Source organism: Rhinoraja longicauda, chromosome 44, assembly GCF_053455715.1.
Source record: "Rhinoraja longicauda isolate Sanriku21f chromosome 44, sRhiLon1.1, whole genome shotgun sequence".
Taxonomy (NCBI): Eukaryota; Metazoa; Chordata; class Chondrichthyes; order Rajiformes; family Arhynchobatidae; genus Rhinoraja; species Rhinoraja longicauda.
This window is the reverse complement of record NC_135996.1, coordinates 887948-912488: the sequence shown is the minus strand read 5'-3', so window position 1 is coordinate 912488 and position 24541 is coordinate 887948. Positions and strand designations below refer to the sequence as shown.

Below are 24541 nucleotides of genomic sequence, written 5' to 3'. Positions count from 1 at the left end.
ACAGAGGGAGCGCGGGAGACAGAGGGAGCGCGGGGTGTGGGGGGGGACAGAGGGAGCGCAGGGTGTGGGGGGGGACAGAGGGAGCGCGGGGTGTGGGGGAGACAGAGGGAGCGCGGGGTGTGGGGGGGGACAGAGGGAGCGCGGGGGAGACAGAGGGAGCGCGTGGTGTGGGGGAGACAGAGGGAGCGCGGGGTGTAGGGGGGGACAGAGGGAGCGCGGGGTGTGGGGGGGGACAGAGGGAGCGCGGGGTGTGGGGGAGACAGAGGGAGCGCGGGGTGTGGGGGAGACAGAGGGAGCGCGGGGTGTGGGGGGGACAGAGGGAGCGCGGGGTGTGGGGGAGACAGAGGGAGCGCGGGGTGTGGGGGAGACAGAGGGAGCGCGGGGTGTGGGGGGGGACAGAGGGAGCGCGGGGGAGACAGAGGGAGCGCGGGGTGTGGGGGAACAGAGGGAGCGCGGGGAGACAGGGAGCGCGGGGTGTGGGGGAGACAGAGGGAGCGCGGGGGAGACAGAGGGAGCGCAGGGTGTGGGGGAGACAGAGGGAGCGCGGGGTGTGGGGGGGGACAGAGGGAGCGCGGGGTGTGGGGGGGGACAGAGGGAGCGCGGGGGAGACAGAGGGAGCGCGGGGTGTGGGGGAGACAGAGGGAGCGCGGGGTGTGGGGGGGACAGAGGGAGGGCGGGGTGTGGGGGGGACAGAGGGAGGGCGGGGTGTGGGGGGGGACAGAGGGAGGGCGGGGTGTGGGGGAGACAGAGGGAGCGCGGGGTGTGGGGGGGGACAGAGGGAGGGCGGGGTGTGGGGGAGACAGAGGGAGCGCGGGGTGTGGGGGAGACGGGGTTGCGGGGCCCGGGCAGGAGGGTAGACGGTGGATGGACAGGGGAGGCGGAGAGGGGAAGGGGGAGATGGAAGGAGGGCACGGGGAGGGTGGGGTGCATGGGATAGATGGGGAGAGGGGTACAGGGGAGGGTCGGCAGTGAGGGGAGGGGGCAGTGGGGAAGGTAGATGGTGAGGGGGCATTGGAGACGAGTATGGGGAAGGGCAGTTGGGGAGGGGAAGTGCAGTGGGGAGAGGTGGACGGGAGTCGGTGAGGAAGGCATGGGGGAGAGTAGATGGGGAAGGGGATGGTGGAGGGGCATGGGCAGATTCGATGGGGAAGGGGCGGGGGGTATGGTGGTGCACGGGGAGTGTGGTGGGGGAAGAGTACTGGGGAGGGGCATGGGGAAGTTGACGGGGAGAGGGCATGGGGAGGAGTGCATGAGGAAGGTAAATTGTAAATTTCCCTGGTGTGGGACGAATAAAGGAACATATTAAATTGGAGTGTGTTTGGAACTGGGGAGGGGAAGACAGAGCGGGGGATCTGATATGAGGCTGGGGCGGTGGAGGGAACACAGACAAGATGGATTCAACAATGGCTGAATGGGAGATACCAGAGGGTAATGGTTGACAATTGTATGTCAGGTTGGAGGCCAGTGTCTAGTGGAGTGCCCCAAGGATCTGTGTTGGGTCCACTGTTGTTTGTCATTTACATTAATGATCTGGATGATGGTGTGGCAAATTGGATTAGTAAATATGCAGATGATACTAAGATAGGTGGAGTAGTTGATAGTGAGGTAGATTTTCAAAGTCTACAGAGAGACTTGGGCCTTTTGGAAGGGTGGGCTGAAAGATGGCAGATGGAGTTTAATGCTGATAAGTGTGAGGTGCTGCATTTTGGTAGGACAAATCAAAATAGGACGTACAGGGTAAATGGTAGGGAATTGAGGAATGCAGTGGAACAGAGGGATCTGGGAATAACTGTGCATTGTTCCCTGAAGGTGGAATCTCATGTGGATAGGGTGGTGAAGAAGGCGTTTGGTATGCTTGCCTTTATAAATCAGAGCATCGAGTATAGAAGTTGGGATGTAATGTTGAAATTGTACAGGGCATTGGTGAGGCCGAATCTGGAGTATGGTGTGCAGTTCTGGTCGCCAAATTATAGGAAGGATGTCGACAAAATGGAGAGGGTACAGAGGAGATTTACTAGAATGTTGCCTGGGTTTCAGCACTTAGGCTACAGAGAGAGGTTGAATAGGTTGGGTCTTTATTCTTTGGAGCGTAGAAGGTTGAGGGGGGACTTGATAGAGGTTTTTAAAATTTTGAGAGGGACGGACAGAGTTGACGTGGGTAGGCTTTTCCCTTTGAGAGTGGGGAAGATTCCAACAAGGGGACATAGCTTCAGAATTGAGGGACAAAGGTTTAGGGGTAACATGAGGGGGAACTTCTTTACTCAGAGGGTTGTGGCTGTATGGAATGGGCTTCCGGTGGAAGTGGTGGAGGCTGGCTCGATTTTATTATTTAAGAGTAAATTGGATAGGTATATGGATAGGAGGGGATTGGAGGGTTATGGTCTGAGTGCAGGTAGATGAGACTAGGTCAGGGAGAATGGTCGGCGTGGACTGGTAGGGCCGGACAGGCCTGTTTCCATGCTGTAGTTGTTATATGTTATATGTTATATGTTAACCCAATAGGTCCACATTGAGTGTGAATGGGCTCTTTTTATGTCCAGCTCTGGGTCATTCACGGAATACTCCTTGCCCATTAAAGCTCCAGGAGATGCTGCACTGCCTGAGGTGATCTGGGTCTGCTCTGCTCCAAGACATCTTGTTCTAATGTATGACATTGGGGAGACCACACCTGGAGAAATGTTCAGTTCTGCTTGCCCTGCTAAGGGAAGGGTGTCAGTAAACTGGAAAAGGTGGAAATAGATTGATGAAATGTTACCAGGACTGGAGGGTTTGAGGAATATGGAATATGGAGAGGCGGTGACTGCTTTCTGTGGAGAGTAAGGTCCAAGAGGTGATGTTGTACTGGTTTATTAAATCAGAAGAGGCATCGATAAGGTGAACTGCACATACTTTTCCCCAGGGAAGGAGTGTATGAAACTTGGGTGCATTGTTTAATGTGAGAGGGGAAAATTTCAAGAGGTTTTGAGGGAACAAGTTGCCAGAGGAACATGGCAGAGGTGAGTACGATTACAAAATTGAAAACCTATTTGGATGGGGACATGGAGTGGAAAGATTTGGAGAAGTATTGGGCAGGTGCAGGCGAGTGTGACCAGTTAGATCAGGCAAGTTGGTCAGAATGGATGAGTTGGGCCAAAATGCCTGTTTCTGTACTCCAGATTCCAGAACAATATGTCTATTTTTGGCATTTAGATCTAGTTGCCCAATCAGTCTTTGATTGATGTTGCATTTGTTACAGAAAGCTAACGGACTGAGACTCTCTGTGTCAGAGACAGAGAACATCTGGTGAAGAACCACAGGGAACATTGAGCAACAGATGCAAGCAAAGCTGAGGTGAGAGGGAGCTGGGACTCGCAGAGTGTATGTGTTCCCTCTGGCCTTGGTTCCCAGTGAGATATCATCATCCACTTTAACTGTCTGATTTTAAATCCTCCAGTCCTGTCTACAATACTCTGATACCCTTTGCTCTGGAATCATCAAGCCACTCTATCCTTTCATGTAAAAACACCAAAAAGGCAGGAGTAGGTTATCTTTCTCCTTCATATGATCATGACTAATCTGCCGCAGGCCTCAATTCCTTTCCTGTGTGTACTGCTCGTAGCTCTCAATTCCCCAATCTTTGAAAAATCAATATTCTTCTTCCTTGCCTCCACTGATTTCACCTCTACCACCCTCCATGGTGGATAATTCACCATGCTCTCTCTGAAGAGCTTCATGCACAACACAAAAAGCTTTCAATGGCTACCCCATTATGGTGTAACTGTAACCGTAGATTTATAATCCGATACAGCATGGAAACAGGTCCTTTGGGCCAACTTGTCAATGCTGACTAGGATGCCATTTTGGGCTAGGCCCATTTTCCTACATTTGGCCCATTGCCTTCTGAACCCTTCCTATACATGTATCTCATGAACTCCTATAGTGTCGTAAACAGGTGCTTTGGCCCAACCTGCCTCTTGTGTTCCTATTAATTGTTCCCCCCTCACCATAAACCTGTGCATTTACCCTGTCCATTCCGCTCATGATCTTATGCAGCTCTATAAGATCACCCCTAATACTTCAGTGCTCCAAGGAATAAGGTTCTAGCCAGCTTAACCTCTCTCTAAAGCTCAGGCCCTCAAGTCCAGGCAACATCCGTGTAAATCCTTTCTGCCCCTGTTCTAGCTTAACAACATCTTTCCTATAACAGGGTGACCAAAGCTGAACACAATCCTCTAAATCTGGCCTCACCAATGTCTTGTTTAACTGTAACAATACCTCCCAACTCTAATACTCAATGTTCTGACTGATGAAGGCCAATGTGTTGAAAGCCTTCCTGACCATCCTATCTACCTGTGACGCCATTTTCAAGGAACTATGTCCCCCTCCCCAACTGCGGCATGTAACCCGTATTTAATCGTGACTCATAGATCGCATCCAGGGCACCTGCAATTTCCTCCCTAGTTTCCTCAGATACAACTGATCAGGCTCTGGAGATTGGTCTATCTTAGAAACATAGAAAAATAGGTGCAGGAGTAGACCATTCGGCCTTCAAGCCAGCACCACCATTCAATATGATCATCTAAAATCAGTACCCCATTTCTGCTTTTTTCCCATATCCCTTGATTCCTTTAGACCAGTTAATTGTCCTCCACTGCCTTCTGTGGCAGAGAATTCCATTGATTCACTACTCATCACAACCCCTTATTCTTAAACTGGGACCCCTGGTTCTGGACTCCCCCAACATCGGGAACATTTTTCATGCATTTAGCCTGTCCAATCCTTTAGACAATAGACAATAGGTGCAGGAGTAGGCCATTCAGCCCTTCGAGCCAGCACCGCCATTCAATGCGATCATGGCTGATCACTCTCAATCAGTACCCCGTTCCTGCCTTCTCCCCATACCCCCTCACTCCGCTATCCTTAAGAGCTCTATCCAGCTTTCTCTTGAAAGCATCCAACGAACTGGCCCCCACTGCCTTCTGAGGCAGAGAATTCCACACCTTCACCACTCTCTGACAGAAAAAGTTCTTCCTCATCTCCGTTCTAAATGGCCTACCCCTTATTCTTAAACTGTGGCCCCTTGTTCTGGACTCCCCCAACATTGGGAACATGTTTCCTGCCTCTAATGTGTCCAATCCCCTAATTATCTTATATGTTTCAATAAGATCCCCCCTCATCCTTCTAAATTCCAGTGTATACAAGCCCAATCGCTCCAGCCTTTCAACATACGACAGTCCCGCCATTCCGGGAATTAACCTAGTGAACCTACGCTGCATGCCCTCCATAGCAAGAATATCCTTCCTCAAATTTGGAGACCAAAACTGCACACAGTACTCCAGGTGCGGTCTCACCAGGGCCCGGTACAACTGTAGAAGGACCTCTTTGCTCCTATACTCAACTCCTCTTGTTACGAAGGCCAACATTCCATTGGCTTTCTTCACTGCCTGCTGTACCTGCATGCTTCCTTTCATTGACTGATGCACTAGAACACCCAGATCTCGTTGAACTCCCCCTCCTCCTAACTTGACACCATTCAGATAATAATCTGCCTTTCTATTCTTACTTCCAAAGTGAATAACCTCACACTTATCTACATTAAACTGCTTCTACAAGATCCCCTCTCATCCTAAATTTCAGTGAATACAAGCCTAGTCGACCCATTCTTTCATCGGGTCAGTCCTGCCATCCATCCCGGGAATAAACCTGCGCTGTACTCCCTCAATGGCAATAATGTCCTTCCTCAAATTTGGAGACCAAAATTGCGCACAATACTCCAGGTGCGGCCTCACCAGTAGGCAGTTGCTCCTATACTCAAATCCTCTCACCATGAAGGCCAGCATGTCATTAGCTTTCTTCACTGTCTGCTATACCTGCATGCTTACTTTCAGTGACTGATGTGCAAGCACCCAGGTCTCGTTCCTCCTCCCCTTTTCCTAATCTGGAACCATACAGATAATAATCTGCCTTCCTTTTCTTGCCACCAAAGTGGATAACCTCACATTTATCCACATTGTACTGCATCTGCCATGTATCTTCCCACTCACCCAACCAATCCAAGTCACCCTGCAGCCTCATAGTATCCTCCTCGCAGATCACACTGTCACCCATCTGCAATAACGTCATATGTGTTTGGAGATTCTGTACTTCCATGACCATGATACTAACTGGTCTCAGACACTTCTGTTGACTGTCACAAGTTCGCTGGTCCTGATGTGTTTATCCATGGTAAAAACAGAGGCAAAATACTAATTGAAGATCTTGCTCATCCAAAGGGATTCCAAAGGGGTCTCATTTTCTCTCTGGCTACCCTTTTTCTGTTAATGTGCATAAAATCTCTTGGGATTGTCCTTAATGTGATTGGCCAGAGCTCGCTCCTATTCCCTTTTTCCTCCTGATTTCCTTTTTTAGCGTGCGCCTCTGTCCCCAAAATTCCCAGCGGCATATACCTGCCCCCTGGTTATTTTTGATGACTTTTCCACTATATCAAAGAATGCAGGTCTTGTTTAGTTGCTCGTGTCAGGACAACCCTCTCATCCCAGATCAGGTCAGGTCGACTGTATTGTCATACGCATATGTACGGTGAGCAGCATCATAGGTACATGGACTCGAGCACCAAAGATAAACATTAATTATATACAAATCACACACACATTTTGCAAGAACGAAAAAAAGATTTTGTGAAAAAGAGGCATTAGTAGTCAATAGTCAATTTATTTGTCACATACACATAAATGTGCAGTGAAATGAAAAATCACCCGCAGTTCAACAATAAGACCAATAAAAATAAGCAATAAAAATATGCAATAACACATACAATCATAAACCAACACCAAACAAAAAGAAACATCCATCACAGTGAGTCTCCTCCAGTCACCTCCTCACTGTGATGGAAGGCCAGAATGTCTTTTTCTCTTCCCCTGCCGTCTTCTCCCACGGTCAGGCTGTTGGAGTTGCCACTTCGGGGCGGTTGGGGCTCTCGACATTGAAGCGCCGCGCCGGATGGTTAAAGGTCCGCGGCGGGCCGACCCAAGCCCCGTGATTCGGGGCGGGCGAAGACGCTGTCGCTGCCGCTGCCGGAGCTCCCGATGTCGGCTCCCACCCTGCGGGCTTCCGACATCCAGGCTGCCCGCGCCGAAGCCTCCGGAGACGAGTCGCAGCACTCCCGCAGCATCCGAAGGCAGCCAGCGCCGCAGGTGGTGAGTCCGGGCCGCGGGCTCTGTGAACCAGAGCCCAGGTGGTCCCAGCCGGAGGCCGCCAGCTCCAGGTGCATGGCCGGTGGTAGGTGGAGCCCGCCAGCTCCAGGTGCATGGCCGGTGGTAGGCCGCAGCGGGAACGGAGACACTACACAGAAAACAAAGGTCGGGTCTCCGTTCGGGAGAGACACTTTTACAGTTCCCACCTACCCCCCCCCCCCCCCATCATCATAACACACAACCACAAACACTACATCATATCTAAACTACAATTAAAACAAAAACAACATAAAACACAAAAGACAAACGGACTGCAGGCAAGCCGCAGCTGCGAGGGAAGCGCTGGCTCCTCCTTCTGAACATAATTGTATGAGAAATGCCCAGGAATTTGGCAAGTGAATCTCTTGGACTCTAATGGAAATGTGCTTTCTTACATAGCGGTTCAAATCCTATATATAGAGCTCCAGGTGTATCCACTAGATGAATTTAAATGAGAGACCTCTTGGGGCTAGCGGACTCAATGGATATGGGGAGAAGGCAGGCACGGGTTACTGAATCTGGATGAACAACCATGATCACAATGAATGGCGGTGCTGGATCGAAGGGCTGAATGGCCTCCTGCACCTATTTTCAATGTTGTGCCTACCAGACATGATAAGTAGGCAGAGAAAAGATCACCCAATCAGGCCGGGTCTGATGAATGCAGTGACAGTTGCTAACCTGCTCTGGGCTTGTAATTGGATCCAGGCATTTCCGCCTCCGGCACACTGGAATATCATCGTCATCATTTCTTGGGGAAGCTAGTTTCACTTTCGAGGTTAAGTTTCTATTCATCATCAGGAAATGACTTTCAGTAAATCATTGCCTGCAACACCCTTCTCAATCGACTCCACATCAAAAGTGCAGCTAAAGCTGTGAAAAGAAATTCAAAGAGCTTTGTATCTAATGAACACAATGAGGTACAGAACTCTAATTCCTTCTGTATAAAGTTTGTGTTAATCATTGTTTGTTTGAAAGTATGTGTAATGTATTACATGTAATTGGTACTAAATGTTTAGAGATATGTCATTAAGTGGCTGGACGTGTAGAAAGAAGGTTATTTTAAGCTGATGAACTTTCATTATAGAAAAGTATCTTATCTCCTATCTGGCGAAATTGCAGCCAGTCTTCAGAAAGCAAATGTTTTTGTTATTCAGACTTCTTGCAAGTGTAATACTTTCTCTGTCATTGTGGTTACATATGTGTACCAGTTGTCATATGGACAAAGTAGGCCTTTCGATCCACCATCTTCATGCTGACCATCAAGTATATCTATTTAAAGACAATCAAACCATTCCTTCTCACCAGAGATGCTGCCTGTCCTGCTGAGTTAGGCCAGCATTTTGTGTCTACCATTCCCGACTACAACAGGGAGTGCAGAAGGTGAAAGGAAAGAGAGTGCAAATTGAACATCTCAATTTAGAGCAGCACAGTAGCGCAGTGGTAGTGTTGCTGCTTCACAGCGCGGGAGACAAGGGTTCATTCCTGACCATGGGTGCTGTCTATACAGTGTTTCTATGTTCTCCCTGTGACAGCTTGGGTTTTCCCCAGGTGTCATAGAGTCATGGAAGTATACAGCGTGAAAATAGGCTCTTGGCCTATCTTACCCCCGCCGACCAATATGTCCCATCTACACTAGTCCCACTTGCCTGCATTTGGCCCATATCCCTCTAAACTATCCTGTCCAAGGTGTCACAAAATGCTGGAGTAACTCAGCAGGTCAGGCAGCATCTCAGAAGAGAAGGAATGGGTGACGTTTCGGGGCGAGACCCTTCTTCAGACTGATGTCAGGGGGGCGGAACAAAGGAAGGATATAGGTGGAGACAGGAAGATAGAGGGAGAACTGGGAAGGGGAGGGGAAGAGAGGGACAGAGGAACTATCTAAAGTTGGAGAAGTCAATGTTCATACCGCTGGGCTGCAAGCTGCCCAAGCGAAATATGAGGTGCTGTTCCCCCAATTTCCAGTGGGCCCCACTATGGCACTAGAGGAGGCCCATGACAGAACGATCAGACTGGGGGTGGGATGGGGAGTTGAAGTGCTCAGCCACCGGGAGATCAGGTTGGTTAAGGCGGACTGAGCGAAGGTGTTGAGCAAAACGATCGCCGAGCCTGTGTTTGGTTTCGCCGATGTAAAGAAGTTGGCACCTAGAGCAGTGGATACAATAGATGAGGTTGGAGGAGGTGTAGGTGAACTTCTGTCTCACCTGGAACGACTGTTTGGTTCCTTGGATGGAGTTGAGGGGGGAGATAAAGGGACAGGTGTTGCATCTCTTCCGGTTGCAGGGGAAAGTTCCCGGGGATGAGGTGGTTTGGGTAGGAAGGGACGAGTGGACCAGGGAGTTACGGAGGGAACGGTCTTTGCGGAACGCAGAAAGGGAAGGGGATGGGAAGATGTGGCCAGTAGTGGGGTGCCGTTGGAGGTGACCGAAATGTTGGAGGATGATTTGTTGGATATGCTGGCTGATGGGGTGGAAGGGATGGGAATCTGGATGAGAATAATCCTTGCCAGAGCAAGGATTCAGAGTTCAAGTATATTAGTCCCAATATGACCAAGAGTTAGAGGTCATTTGGTGCCATTTAAATTAACATTGTTTGCACACCTCTGGATCGAGTCTCTTCTAAAATGTTAAGCGTGAGGGCATTTGTGCAGGATAATGCAATTTCTGTGGTAAATGCAGCTGTCTCTGCTTAAAACATTTGGTGTGTAAAACAACACTGAACCATAACATAATATCAAAAGAGAAATATAACAAGAACAAGGTCAGTGACCAGTCTTGTGACTAGTGGTGTGCCTCAAGGTTCGTTGTTGAGCCCATTTTTCGTTTGTCATTTCCATCAATGATTTTGATAAGAACGTGCAAAGCATGATTAGGAAGTTTTCAGATGACACTAAGGTGGGTCGTATTGAAGTAAGTGAAGATGGTTGTCAAAATTTGCAGCAAGATCTTGATCATTTGGGCGGGTGAGCTGAGGAATGTTTGATGGAATTTGAAACAGAGAAGTGTGAGATGTTGCATTTTGGAAAGACTAATAAGGGCAGGACCTACACAGTGAATGGTAGGGCTCTGGGAAGTGTTGTCAAGCACATGGATCTCAGAGTGCAGGTACATCGTTAGTTGAAAATGGCATCACAGATAGATGGGGTGTCAGAAAGGCCTTCATCAGAGTATTGAGTACAGAAGTTGTGAGGTCATGTTACATTTATATAAGACGTAGGTGAGGCCACATTTAGAGTGGAGGAAGGAACGACAGAGGCTGGTTTACACCAAAGACAGACACAGAGTATTGTGTTCAGTTTTGGGCACCATGTTGTTGAAAAAATGGTTTCAAGCTGGAAAGGGTGCAGAGAAGATATACAAGGATGTTGCTCGGAATTGAGGACCTGAGCTACAGGGACAGGTTGAGCAGGCGAGGCTTCTATTCCTTGAAGCACAGGTGGATGAGGATGGTCTTATAGAGGTGTACAAAATCATGAGAGGAATAGTTCAGGTAAATGCACAGAGTCTCTTGCCTGGATTAGCAGAATCGAGCAGCAGAGGACATAGGTTTAAAGTGAAGGGGGGAAATATTTAAGAGGAACCTGAGGCGTAACTGTTGATGCAAAGGGAGGTGGGGGATGGGACGAGCTGCCGCTGGAGGAAGTTGTGGCTAGTACTATCACATAGTTTAAGAAACATTTAGACAGGTACATGGATAGGACAGTTTTAGAGGAATACAAGTGGGCCCGTTGGGCCCGTCCTCGTAGGGTTTCCATTGCGACCTGGGGAAATTTATATGTATACAAATTGTACATTAAAAAGTAAGGTGTAACATTGTTTATTACCCTTATTTTTGCTAATGGTATGTTGTTTATGGATGGTTGCACTTCAGGGCAGGTGTAACCACTTTTGTCCTCTGGAGTAAACCAGTTTTTCCAGGTCTCCTTTAATCCCCTAATTCTTTCTCTCCACCACCCACTTAGAACTGTAATAACACGTCCCCTTTAAGGTCCACCTACTCTCCTGGCCACGAGCAAATGAGCCACATCCATGTCCAATTCAGGATCATTTGTCCAATTAACCCAGTCCTGCTGAACTTCCCCTTACAAACCACGCAGCTCAGAGGGGATGAAGCCACAGGAATGGTTCTAGATATCATCTCGCTTTGTCTCTAGAAATAAAGCCCATTGGATGAGTTCACCTGTGTGCTGTGGTGTGCGTGTGCCCGTGGTGTGCATGTCCCTGTGCCTGTTCGTATGTCTGTGCCTATGCGTGTGCGTTCATTATTGATCCGGAGTCATGACAGAAACCACACTACTGGAGAATGTGGGCAAGAGTGCACTGCCTCCTCACACAATGCAGGGACAGATCTGTGGATTGTGTGGTAATGGATCATTATCTAGGGCCAGCTGGTGTTCAGTGGCACAGCAGGCCCCCCAAACCTATGAGGAGATTATTGTCTGTGTTGAATGAGTCCAAACTCTATGAGCCCTGGCTTCGGGTCCCTGCATGAGCAAAACCCTGACTCCACCCTGGAGGGAGGTGGGGCGCTGACTGGCTCAGGAAGGAGGAGATGGCAGAAGTGCCTCTCATAACCAGACCTTGAAGACGAGCCAAAGTCTGCAGACCCAGGACACCCCTTGACCCAATCCAAATTATGGCTGGCAGGTTGCACCATCCATGGGGGCCAGAAGAAAGGACAACCACCCTGAATGTACACCCTCTAATGGCCAACCTACATTAGCTTTATTAGACTTGACCAGTTACATTACTCTGGTCCGGCTAGAACTGTTACCTACAGGCAAGTAGATATCTGAGATTCTCCCACTGACATGTGCATGGTGATATACGCCAAGTTCCAGCTCCCTGTATATGTATTGCCATGAAGCCCCACAGCTGGTCACTCACTGTAGGGGTGGTTAAAGACTCCTGGTTCCACTACTTGTTATGTGACTCAGGATTGGATCACCTGTTCAACAGCCACAGGAAGGTCCAAACCTCACGTTCTTCGAGTAGAAACCCTGGGAGCCTGGTTTGCACCCAGTGTATCTGTGGGACCCACAGGCCAGAGATAAGCAGAATGAAGAGAAGAGAATGTTGGTTAGACAGGTTTGTGAGTTTGAAGCAGAGCTGGAGGATGAATGGAAGCAGTGTGTACAAGGAAGAAGCTGGAGATGGACCTCAAAGGTCTGGAAGCACAAATTGAGGCTGTGAATAAAAGTTGTGATAAGACATTTAAACAACTTTGTAGTCTTCAGGCACAGATGAAAGACCACCAATGTGAGCTGGGAGAGGCATGTCTGAAGAAGGGTCCTGAAAAGTCACTCATTCCTTCTCTCCAGAGATGCTGCCTATCCCACTGAGTTACACCAGCATTTTGTGTCTACCTTTGAGCTGGGAGAGGCTTGTATTTCCAGGGAGGAGATCTTCACTCTAAGAAGAATGAAAAGAAGCTGAAGAATCTCGAGGCAGAAATCTTGCAGCTTCATGATGAACGTGCTGCTTCGAAGAAAGACGCATGGAACCCCAGGAGTCCTGAACCCCTAAGGGTTTGAGGGACAACAATGCAGGTTGAAACTCAGAGCTTGTAGTGAGCACAGCGCTAGACAGAAGAGTGAAAATGCAGGGCAATGGTGGAAGCACATCTTGAGAATGTTGTTATCCTCTCCCGCCCTTTGGGAGGACCTGCTACAAATCCTGGGATTATCGCTAAGGAGGGAGAATGGGATTTCATGTCCCCATTAAGGTCCCCTCATCTCCCGGCCACAGGCGAATGAGAAAAAGTGAAGTCCAATTAAGTGTCATTGGACCAACTACCCCCATCCTACTGACCAAACCCTTATTAACCCTGGAGTGTAGAGGAGAAGGAGAAGAGGAAACTGTGGGGTTAGTTCTATACCCTTTTGTTTTGTTTCTGGAAATAAAGCTTCTCGGGTGAGTTCACCTTGCAGCGTGTGCCAATGTATTCTTTAATGATCTGGCATCATGACTGATGCCACAGAACATAGGACAGTACAGCATAGGAGCAAGCCCTTCAGCCCACAATGAACTGATCTCATCTGCCTGCACATGATCTATATCCCATTATTACCTGGACTTATGCCTGTCTAAAAACATCTTCAACACCATTATCATAACTGGCTCAACCATCACCCCTGGCAATGCGTTCCACACCCCCACTCATCTCAATGTAAAAAAACCTTTCCTCGCACATCTGCATTAAATTTTCTCCTTCTGACCTTATAGTTATGTCCTGTAGGTTTGGACATTTTCACCCTGTGGAAAAGGTTCTACCCTATCTATGGCTCTCCTAGCTTGATATATTTCTATCAAGTCTCCCCTCAACTACTGGCGTTCCCGAAAATGCAATCCAAGTTTATCCAACTTCTCACTGCATCTGCACCCTCTCCAAAACCTGCACATCTTTCCTGTAATGGAGCGACCAGATCTGCACGCAATTCTCCAAATGCAGCCTAACAAATGTCCTATAGAGCTGCATCATGACTTCCTGACTCTTATATTCAGGGCCCCTAGCAATGAAGGCAAGCATACCATACTCCTACTTTACCATCATATTCATTTGTGCTGCCACCTTCAATGAGCTTTGAACTTGGACTCCAACATCCGTCTGCACATCAATGCTGTTCAGGGTCTAGCCATTACCTGTGTCCATCTACCATTTCTTTGAAGATAGACACAAAATGCTGGAGTAACTCAGCAGGACTTTTAATGGCGCGGTCCAGTCCAGTCGCCGTCGTGGTAGCTCTGCGGGAACTGTGCGTTTTAAACTGGTGTGTTTACTTTAAAATTATCCCTAAGTGCTCTAGCGTGTGCTAGCACTTAGCATTAACCAATGTACGACCGGGAAACGCTCGTAAAATTAAACTCGAGCGCTACAGGAGCACTATTAAACAGAAATCTACTCACCGATATACCAATAGAGATCATCAAAGGAGCGCACCGCGGCAGCAGCAGCAGCAGTGGGAGCGCAGGTCAGTGGGAAAGTCGGAAAAAACACCGAGGGAAGCGAGGGGGGATTCGGAACAGGCTGAGAACCCAAGCCTTACGTCCACCTCTGCCCAGCATACTTCTGGCCAACGTCCAATCCCTGGAGAACAAGCTGGATGACCTGAGGGCAAGAATCAGATTCCAGAGGGACATAAAGAACTGTAACATCCTTTGTCTGACCGATACATGGCTGACCCCGCTGGTGCCTGACCAGGTGATCTGCCCATCCGAGTCCTTCGCTGTTTTCCGGGCGGACAGAACGGAAGAATCCGGGAAATCCAAGGGCGGAGGAGTCTGCTTCTTGACCAATAATAACTGGTGTAATCCTGGGAATATTAAGACGCTTTCTCGTTCCTGCTCGCCGGACCTGGAACATCTAACTATCTCATGCCGACCATTCTACCTACCCCGGGAGTTCAGCTCGGTGATCATCACAGCCGTCTATATCCCACCGCATGCGGACACCGACGTGGCACTGTCCACCCTACACGATGTGTTGTGTCAACACCAAAACAAGAACCCTGATGCGGCTGTGCTGGTGGCTGGAGACTTCAATAGGGGAAATCCCAAAAAGGTCATGCCCAACTTCTACCAACACATCACGTGTGTAACCAGGGGGGAAAGAACTTTGGACCACTGCTACACGCCGTTCAGGAAAGGCTACAAGGCCGTTTCTCTCCCTCCTTTTGGGAAATCTGACCACGCTGCCATTTTCCTGCTGCCGGAGTACAAACAACGGATAGTACGGGAAGCGACAGTGACGAGGGATGTAAAGCGGTGGGCTGACCATTCAGAGGCCATGCTGCAGGATGCACTGAGCGATGTCGACTGGAACATGTTCCAAGAAAGTTCCAGAGACGTAAATGAGTTTGCGGAAGCGGTTACGGACTTCATTGCCACAATAGCCGATACCATCATCCCCACGGTAAGGGTCAGTATCTTCCCTAACCAAAAACCCTGGGTGGACAGGTCTGTTCGCGTGGCCTTGAATGCTCGCACCGCTGCTTACAACTCCGGCCTGGCATCCGGCAACATGGACGAGTACAAGGGAGAGTCCTACCGACTGCGAAGGGCAGTGAAGGATGCAAAAAAGAGGTACCGGGACAAGATGGAGTCACAGATGGAGCAGCAGGACACCAGGCGCCTTTGGCAGGGGCTACGGACTATAACTAGCTACAGGTCCAGCACCCCCTCAACCGGAAGTGCCGGCTCCTCCTTAGCTGATGACCTGAACTCTTTTTACGCACGGTTTGAGACGGGTAACACCACCAGCTCGCCGTCTAAAAACAGCACCGAAGGGGCGCTGGCTAGCGAGGCTGGAGGGGGATCCACCGCCGGGGATGTGCACACATTCTCGGTGTCCGAGCATGAGGTGAGGTGGGCTCTGACGCGTGTGAACACGAGGAAAGCTGGAGGCCCAGATGGTATATCTGGGCGAGTACTAAAGTCTTGTGCTACTCAGCTTGCTCCAGTGCTCACCACAATATTCAACCTCTCCTTGGCAAAGTCCATGGTCCCTGCATGCTTCAAAAGATCCATCATTGTACCGGTGCCAAAGAATGCCTCTCCAGCATGTTTAAATGACTACCGACCGGTGGCCCTCACCTCGGTTGTCATGAAATGCTTTGAGAGGCTAGTCAAGAAGCACATCTGCGCCCTCCTTCCTCGCAACATGGACCCACTACAGTTCGCATACCGTCCGAACAGGTCCACGGATGATGCGGTCTCCCAGGTTCTACACACCGCTCTCTCTCATCTGGACAGCCAGGGGGGCTATGTGAGAATGCTGTTCATTGACTTTAGTTCAGCATTCAACACAATAGTCCCCAGCAGACTGGTTGAGAAGCTGCTAGAACTGGGGCTTAGCACCCCTCTGTGTGCCTGGGTCCTGGACTTTCTCACTGCCAGGCCCCAAGTGGTCAGGATGGGGGAACACACATCTAGCTCCCTCACCCTGAACATAGGATCCCCCCAGGGCTGCGTCCTTAGCCCCCTACTGTACTCCCTGTACACACATGACTGTAGGGCCAGGTTCAGCTCAAACTCCATCATCAAGTTTGCTGATGACACTGTGGTGGTGGGCCGGATCTCCAACAACGATGAGAAGGCCTTCCGCGAGGAGGTGGCTGATCTGGCACTCTGGTGTCAGGACAATAGCCTCCTCTTGAATGTCACTAAAACAAAGGAGCTGATTGTGGACTTCAGAAGGGCTAAACATCCAAGGACGTACACGCCACTGGAGATAAATGGGTCTATTGTGGATAGGGTGAGCAGTTTCAAATACTTGGGAGTCCGCATCGCAGAGGATCTGACGTGGGCAACGCACATTGCCGCACTGGTGGGTAAGGCTAAGCAACGCCTTTACCACCTTAGACAACTGAGGAAATTCAGAGTGTCGCTGAGGATCCTTCATTGCTTCTACTCTGGGGCTGTAGAGAGCATCCTGTCCGGCAACATTACAGTCTGGTTTGGGAACAGCTCTGCCCAGGACAGGATGGCCCTGCAGAGAGTAGTGCGTTCAGCAGAACGCACCATTGGAACTACACTCGTCCCCCTGCAGGACCTATACATCAGGAGGTGCAGATCCAGAGCAAGCAAGATCATGAGGGACCCCTGCCACCCCAGTAACGGACTGTTCCAGATGCTACGGTCAGGCAAACGCCTCCGCTGTCACGCTGTGAAAACGGAGAGGATGAGACGGAGCTTCTTCCCACAGGCCATCAGGACTGTCAACTTTGATAACCCCAGAGACTAAATTTTTGTCGACACTTTTTGTGCTATGTTTAGTAACTTATTAACTTTATTTATATGCTGTAACTGTAATTCCTTTTGTGCACAACCCGCAGGCATTGCCACTTTCATTTCACTGCACATCGAGTATGTGTATGTGACAAATAAATTTGACTTGACTTGACTTGACTTGGACTGGCAGCATCTCTGGATAGAAGGCATGTGCGACGTTTCGGGTTGAGACACCTCTTCAGACTGAGAGTTAGGGGAGAGGGAGACACAGAGATAAGGAAGGGTAAGATGTGTAAACAAGACATCAAATGAGATGCAGGTCAAGGAAAATGTAGAATAGATCATTGTTGGCCAGGAGAAGGTCACAACGAAGTATACCGAGAAACCATTTAATCAGGGACAGTCTGGTCAGAGAAGTAGGAAGGGAGAGGGATGGAGAGGGATGCAGAGAGAGGGAAAGCAAGGGGTGAAGAGGTGTCTCGACCAGAAAAGTCGCCTATGCCTTCTATGCAGAGATGCTGCCAGTCCTGCTGAGTTACTCCAGCATTTTGTGTCTATCTTCAAAGAAATGGTAGATGGACTTGAAGTTAGAGAGGTTAACATTCATACCACTGGGGTGTTAGCTGCCCAAGCGAAATATTGAGGTGCTGTTCCTCCAATTTGCGCTGGGCTTCACTCTGACAGTGGAGGAGGCCCAGGACAGAAAGGTCAGTGTGGGAATGGGAGGGGGAGTTAAATTGTCTTTTGAAACCTATATATCAGGTACATTTAGACAGACTGAGCAGAGGTGTTCAGCTAAACAATCGTCGAGCCTGCACGTCACCCATCCCTTCTCTCCAGAGATGTTGCCTGTCCCACTGAGTTACTCTGGCACTTTGTGTTTATCATATCATATCATATCATATCATATCATATATATACAGCCGGAAACAGTCTTTGGTATAAACCAGCACCTGCAGTTCCTTCCTGCCATTTCTTTGCCCATTTATGCAGCTGATTTATATCCTGTTGTATCTTTTGACAGCATTCCTCACCCTCGTAAAAGGACTGAGGAGAGAGGTTGGTTTATCTCTTTATTGAGGGTCTAAGTTAATTGTTAACTGTATGTTTGTGTTGTCATTTGTGAGCGGAGCACCAAGGCACATTCCTTGCATACTTGGCCAATAAACTTATTCATTCATTCAGTCATTCATGTTATGGTGTAAGAAGCTGGGAGTATTACCGGACTATTGATGCAAGAGTTCAAATCCCACCACTGATTTTGGGAAGGTTACATGCTTCAAAGATTTGTAGCATAGGGAGGGATATGGATCATTTGCAGACAGATAAGTGTTTGACTTGGCATTATGTTCAAAACAAAAATTGTGGACTGAAGGACCTGTTCTTGTGCTATACTCTCCGATGTGACAATATCCATCCTGACAGTTTGTTCCACCTGTTCATCAGCTAATTTCTTGCCACAGCTGTGTAACTGCCTTGCAGTATGTCCAGAGAAGTGTAACACCTGTACTAATAGCCGTTTCAATAGTTTTTTTATTCGTGTCATCACACAACTGTTTGCCAATAGTGAGCAAATTTTAGTGCCACGTCGTTGGCCTCTGCAAGATCCTTCACAGTGCATGTGTCATGCAGCATGTCACAGCTCAGGAGATGTTCCATGGTCTGGAGGCCCCGACCGCATTCGCAGTTTGCCGCATCTTCAGTATATCACCACTTCAGCATGTTCAATTAGTTCCTCCCCATGCCTGTCCGCAGTGTGTTGAGACTGCACCAGGTTATCCACGGTTGGTCGGAACCTGGTGGGAGTTTCTCAGAGGGATCGATTGCCATGTGAAAGTCTTCCGGGGATTTCTTGAGTCTCTCCTCCCAGACTTTGAGCCTTCTGGACGATGCACTACAGTCCAGGGGATGGACAGATGAGAGGAAACTGCTGCGTTATTTCAAACGCTGAGTAGCAAAGGGTGGTCATGTTGGGGCGCCTTTCATCCTCTGATTGTCTGAGGCATTCTTTTTTGACTGGCTGTAGCTCTTCTGATTCCAGGAGGTGCAATGCCAGAGAGTAGGTAGATGCTGTCAGTTTTGGTAGGTTTCATGAATCCACTGATGCAGCGACAGCTTGTGTTTAGCACAGGATCAATCTTCCTTGGATGAGCTGAGCGCTCCCATACTGCGTACGCATACTCGGCAGTGGAGAAGCAGAGACCCAGAGGTGTTGATCGAATGATTTTAGAATTTGCTCCCCATTTTGAGGTACTCAACTTGCTAAGAAGAGCATTTCTGGAACTAACTTTTCCTTTAAGCTTTGTCGGTCAGAGATCGATCAAGAGTCACGCTGAGATAGACTGGACTGTCACAGTGCTCCAACCACACCACACACTGTTTCAATAGTAATTCATGTGTAACTTTCCCCGTGGACAAGTGCAGAATTAGTTTCCCTCTGTGTGTTTAACCTACAATAGTTGACCAGATGAGGAGATGCCTTTGAACTACATTTGTGACATAATTGAAGTCAGTGCTGATCAGAAGTGGTTCAACTACATTCACCAGTGTTCAACATTAGCACCAGTAAATTGTGCAGCATGGACCCCTAAAGATGAAGTTGCAACTCAAGGTTCAAATTCTGTTATAGATTTTTAAATTTCCTTTTGGAATCCATGCTCCTGCTTCTACTCTGCTGGATTCACCTTTCTAGAATTTCACTGCATCACAGTACAATATTTCAAAGTAGTGGTTTAAAGAACATTGTGTCTCCTTCGGCCATGGAGTAAATGGTTCTTCATCCTGCATGGCTGGTAAGAATTGGATGTTATAATGTTTAAGGACATATTTCCTTTGTTGAATCTCATCGAGTGATACAGCGTGGAAACAGGCCCATCTGCCCAACTTGCCCACACTGGCCAACATATCCCAGCCACACCAATCCCACCTGCCCGTTTTTGGCCCATGTCCCTCCAAACCTGTCCTTTCTATGTACCTGTCTGACTGTTTCTCAATAGTTGGGATAGTCCCTACCTCAACTATGTCCTCTGGCAGTTTGTTCCACACACCCACCTCCATTTGTGTGAATAGGTCACCGCTCAGATTCCTATTAAATCTTTTCCCTTCCACCTTAAACCTATGTTCTCTGGTTCTCGATACACCTACCCTGGGCAAAAGACTCTGTGCATCTACCCGATCTATTCCTCTCATGATTTTATACACCTCTGTGAGATCACCTCTCATCCTCCTGCTCTCCAAGGAATAGAGTCCCAGCCGACTCATCAGTCCCTTTAGCACAGACCTTCTGGTCCTGGCCGCATTTAGAAAATTGTGTTCAGTTCTGGGCACCTTGTTGTAGGAAAGATATTTTCAAGCTTGAAAGGGTTCAGAAAAGGTTTACGAGGATGTTGCAGCTTTATTGGACTTTTTATTTGAAATTTTGCATACAATTCTCGTCACTCCATTACAGTAAGGATATGGAGGCTTTAAAAATGTGCAGATCAGGTGTCCCAGAATGTTGAACGGATCAGGGGATATTAATTATAAGGAGCATTTGGACAGACTTGGATTGTTTTCTCTGGAATGCCAGAGGCTTTGGGGAGTCCAAATATAATTATATAAATTTATGAGAGGCATATACAGGAAAAACAGTCAGTACCTTTTTCTCGGGATGGAAAAATCAAATACTAAAGAGCATAGGTTTAATGTGCAAGGGGCAAGATTTGAAGGAGATGTGTTGGCCAATTATTTTTATATTGAGGGTGATAAGAGATTGAAATGTACTGCCAGGGTTGGTGGTTGAAGCAGATATGATAGAGGCATTTAAGAGAGAGGCATATGAGAAAAGCGTCTCTAGCATGTCTGATCTGCTGACTATTTCTGAAGCGTTGGAGGTTGGCTGCGACCGATTTTCATGTGTTTTCTTCTCTTACAGCAAAACAGTGAGGGATTTAAAGGAGAAGCTCGATCAGCTTCAGTGTCACTTCACGTGGGGCCCACAGAAGGATACCATTGACCTGGATGATATGATGTACAGATTACAAGATTCTATAGATCTGAATTTGAAGTATAAGGCCAGGTCCTGCAACCAATTTGCTTTTGTAAACTGCCTGCAGGGCAACTATGAAGAAGCTCTTGAAAATTTAAAGGAAGCTGAAAAGATTCTGAGGGAGAACCACAAAGATGCATTTGAAAGAAGAAGCATCATCACCTATGGAAACTACGCCTGGGTGCATTACCACATGGGACAACTGACCGAGGCCCAGTCCTACCTCGACAAGCTGGAGATGATCTGTAAACCGCTCACTGATGGCCCCCGCTACACAGCAATGATACCTGAAGTGTATGGGGAGAAGGGATGGTCATTGTTGAGATCGGCAGCTCAATACTATGAAGAGGCTATGGAATGTTTTGAGAAAGCTCTGGAAGAAGATCCCAATAACACAGACTGGATCATGGGCTACGCCACTGCTCTGTATCGTCTGGAACCAATTCCTGGAACCCCAGAGAAATGCACAAGGAGTCAGTGCGTGAAGCATCTGAGACGTGTGCTGGAGCTTGATCCAGATGAATCTTTGGCCATGGTGATGTTGGCCCTAAAACTGCAAGAGATCAAGCAAAAGGAGGAAGCAAATGAATTAGTTGAACGAGCCGTACAGAAAAGCCCTGATGTTCCAAAAGTGCTTCGCAATGCGGCAAAATTTTACAGACTAGAACAAGCTGTGGAAAGGGCAATTGAGCTGCTGAAAAAAGCATTAGGAATCACTCCACACAACAGTGTCCTACACGACCAAATAGGTATGTGCTATAGAGTGCAACTGCTTGAACTGTTGAAAAATAGATTGAGCTCTGATCCACAATATCTTGAATTTCAACAGAAAATGTTGTTGATCGAAAATTGCAAGCATCACTTTGGAAAGGCATTTGAACACCGTCCAAGGACAGCTATTAAATCACAACTAGATTATGCGGACATCTGTCTAAGAAATGGAGAGAATTCCAAAGCAGGGGAGGTCTACAGCAAACTGCTGGAGTTAGAGGGTATTCGTCCAGATAATATGCAGAGAATATGTTTACAGGCTGGCTTATTTCAACTGCAGAAGAGAAGGGCTGATTCAAATGCTGTCAAATTATTCCAGAAAGGACTGAAGATTAAAAATAACTCCAAAGCGTGGAAAATGTGTTATGAAAATTTGGACAAGTGGGTAGAAAGGACACTTTGCAGGGATCCACATGACAGCAAGGCACTTGGTGTCAAAGGGTTAATGTATCAGATGGACGGGGACAAGTCTAAAGCTATTGAATACTTTGAAAAGGCCTTGGAATTCGATCCCAGCAATGAAGTATATCTCAGTGCTCTATGTGAATTACGCCTTTCGTTTGAAGACCATCATGAACATTAAAAGATGCAACAATTTCACCTAAACCAAGAAAAGTATGAGTGGGGTGTTTGTTTCTCTAATTATATTCTGTTCTCACCTTCTCCAAATTGGAACTGCACTCATGAATGTGCAATTTTTTAAGATAACCTTGTGTTAATACAATCCAACCTATGTGGATCTTTCAATAATAGTGATACTTTTGCTACATAGAGAGGGAGATAGAGAGAGAGAAAGTGCATGGCACACAGCACCCTGACTAATCCAAAGTGCTTGCTTGTGACACTATAAAACAATGGAGACTTTTACCTCTGTCCAAGGTACAATGAGGAACACAACACATGTTGTGTTCTGATGTTCAACTTGGACATTGTCACCTTCAAATCATGCAATATTCATATTACATCCATCTTTATTAACATGACCGTTATCGCTACAATTGAAACTGGGTTGTAACATGCTAACTTAGTGCATGACATAGTTAAATCATGCGATCTAGATAGCGTGAACAGTTACAGAATGAGAAGCCTGTGGAAGCCATTTCAATAGATAGAATTATTAAAAGAGAACTCCGCCACAAAGTTCTTTATCTTGAAGATAGACTTCAAGGCAATACAAAATATAACATGGTTGTAGTGGTGTACAGGGCTGAGTCTGAATACGACCCACGAGTGTTAAATATGCTTTAATCAGTTACCGAAGACTCAAATGTTCAACAAAAGATTACTTTGTATGTCACTCGATGCCAGTAAACACATTGCAAACTTAAATATTTATAACTGATTCAATCTGTTATTAACTTGTCACGTGCAATTCTGTTCTCTGTTGCCAAACGACAAATGGCAATGGTAAAACAATAAAATAAGGTCAATAGAATAACAGGTCGTTTGCTTACCTGTAATGGGGTGGAATTGGGCTGCGTTTACTCTGCTGTGTCTTTCAGAGGTGCATGATGTATATTTGTTTGGAAGAAGTAAAAGTCCTGAAGTGCCTTCTGGAATAAACAAAACATCAAAGGAAAATTCTGTACATAAGTCGATGAATCTTTGTTCGTTGAGCAATTTCATAAATTGCTCCCAGTGATCACTGTATTTGGCGCTCTTAAATAAAGTCGATTGTCTTTCCCAATCTTTGTGTTGTGTTTTAATACAAAGAAATAGAAAGGATGGTGTCTGAATGTGCTCTACGCCAGAAATAAAGGTAAACACAATCGAAAGAAGAAATTATACCCAATTAGACTCCACCAATGCTATGGCATACCTTGCATATAGATTTGTTCACCTCCATCCAAGAATGGTACTTGATTGTAGCCTGCTACTACTCAAAGATTCCATTCATCAGAAACATGAAAGACCTGAGGGCATCAACAATGTCTACAGCTGTACGGATACTGTTTGCTGATCAAGGGATATGTCAGAAGGTGATTTGTGATAATAGGAGCCTGTTTGCTTCGAAATAATTCAAGGAGTTGCAGAAGAATATGGGTTCATCATCACCACAGTTTCACCGCGCTATCTGAGGGGACGCGGGTTCTTAGAAAGACAGTGAAGATAATGCTCATCAAATGCCGAGAGCCAAGGGAAGATCCAAACCACGCCTTGTCGTCACTTAGAGCAACACTACTGAGAGCTGACGTGGAGTCACCAGCAGAGCTACTGAATGGCAGAAAGTACAAAACAACCAATACACCCTCCACAAGACCAGGTGGAAGTACGACATCAACTGACGGATGCTCAAGTGGAAGGAAGTCAGTCTTTCAACAGACATGCCAAAGCATTGCCAGAACTGCTGAGAGGACAGCATGTTCATGTCCAGGATTCTGTTCTGAAAATATGGACACCTGCAAATGTTATGGGAAGAGCTGAGACTCCCAGATCGTACATCGTTGAGACGGAGACTGGGACGCAGTTAAGAAGAAACAGGGGTCACATCCAACCAACACCTGACCTGGTGAACCAGAGAAGTTTGTCATCACCATCATCAACCCCCACCACACCTGCAACCACATCGACAACGTGGAGTACAACACCAACACTACCACAATACACACAGTCTGTAATGTCACCAGATGTCAAGCCAAATGAGTTAAAAGATGCAGAACATAGAGGTGACATCAAATCAACACGAGACAGAAAGATACAAAAAAAACACCAGACAGGTGCTGTGATCCATATTACAGATAAAGACAAAACAAAATTGGATACACCGACATCAACGAACAGAACTGTTATCGACCCCAAAACCT

At 47.5% G+C, this 24541-nt stretch overlaps 1 protein-coding gene and 1 pseudogene across 3 annotated transcripts; both read left to right on the top strand.

Annotated features, from left to right (window-relative positions):
* The window catches only part of LOC144612316 (tumor protein p63-regulated gene 1-like protein), a 316908-nt pseudogene that overhangs the window by 153957 nt on the left and 138410 nt on the right, over positions 1-24541 (top strand).
* On the top strand, positions 1363-23329 carry LOC144612396 (interferon-induced protein with tetratricopeptide repeats 5-like). Of its 3 annotated transcripts, none has more exons than XM_078431995.1 (3): positions 1363-1428; positions 3236-3330; positions 20853-23329. In XM_078431995.1, the coding sequence occupies exons 2-3, from the start codon at positions 3314-3316 to the stop codon at positions 22318-22320; spliced, it is 1485 nt and encodes a 494-aa protein (XP_078288121.1). In that variant the 5' UTR covers positions 1363-1428; positions 3236-3313; the 3' UTR covers positions 22321-23329. The 3 variants fall into 3 exon arrangements, with proteins under 3 accessions (XP_078288121.1, XP_078288122.1, XP_078288123.1); XM_078431996.1 differs by lacking the exon at positions 1363-1428 and adding an exon at positions 2709-2996; XM_078431997.1 differs by lacking the exons at positions 1363-1428; positions 3236-3330 and adding an exon at positions 7494-8131.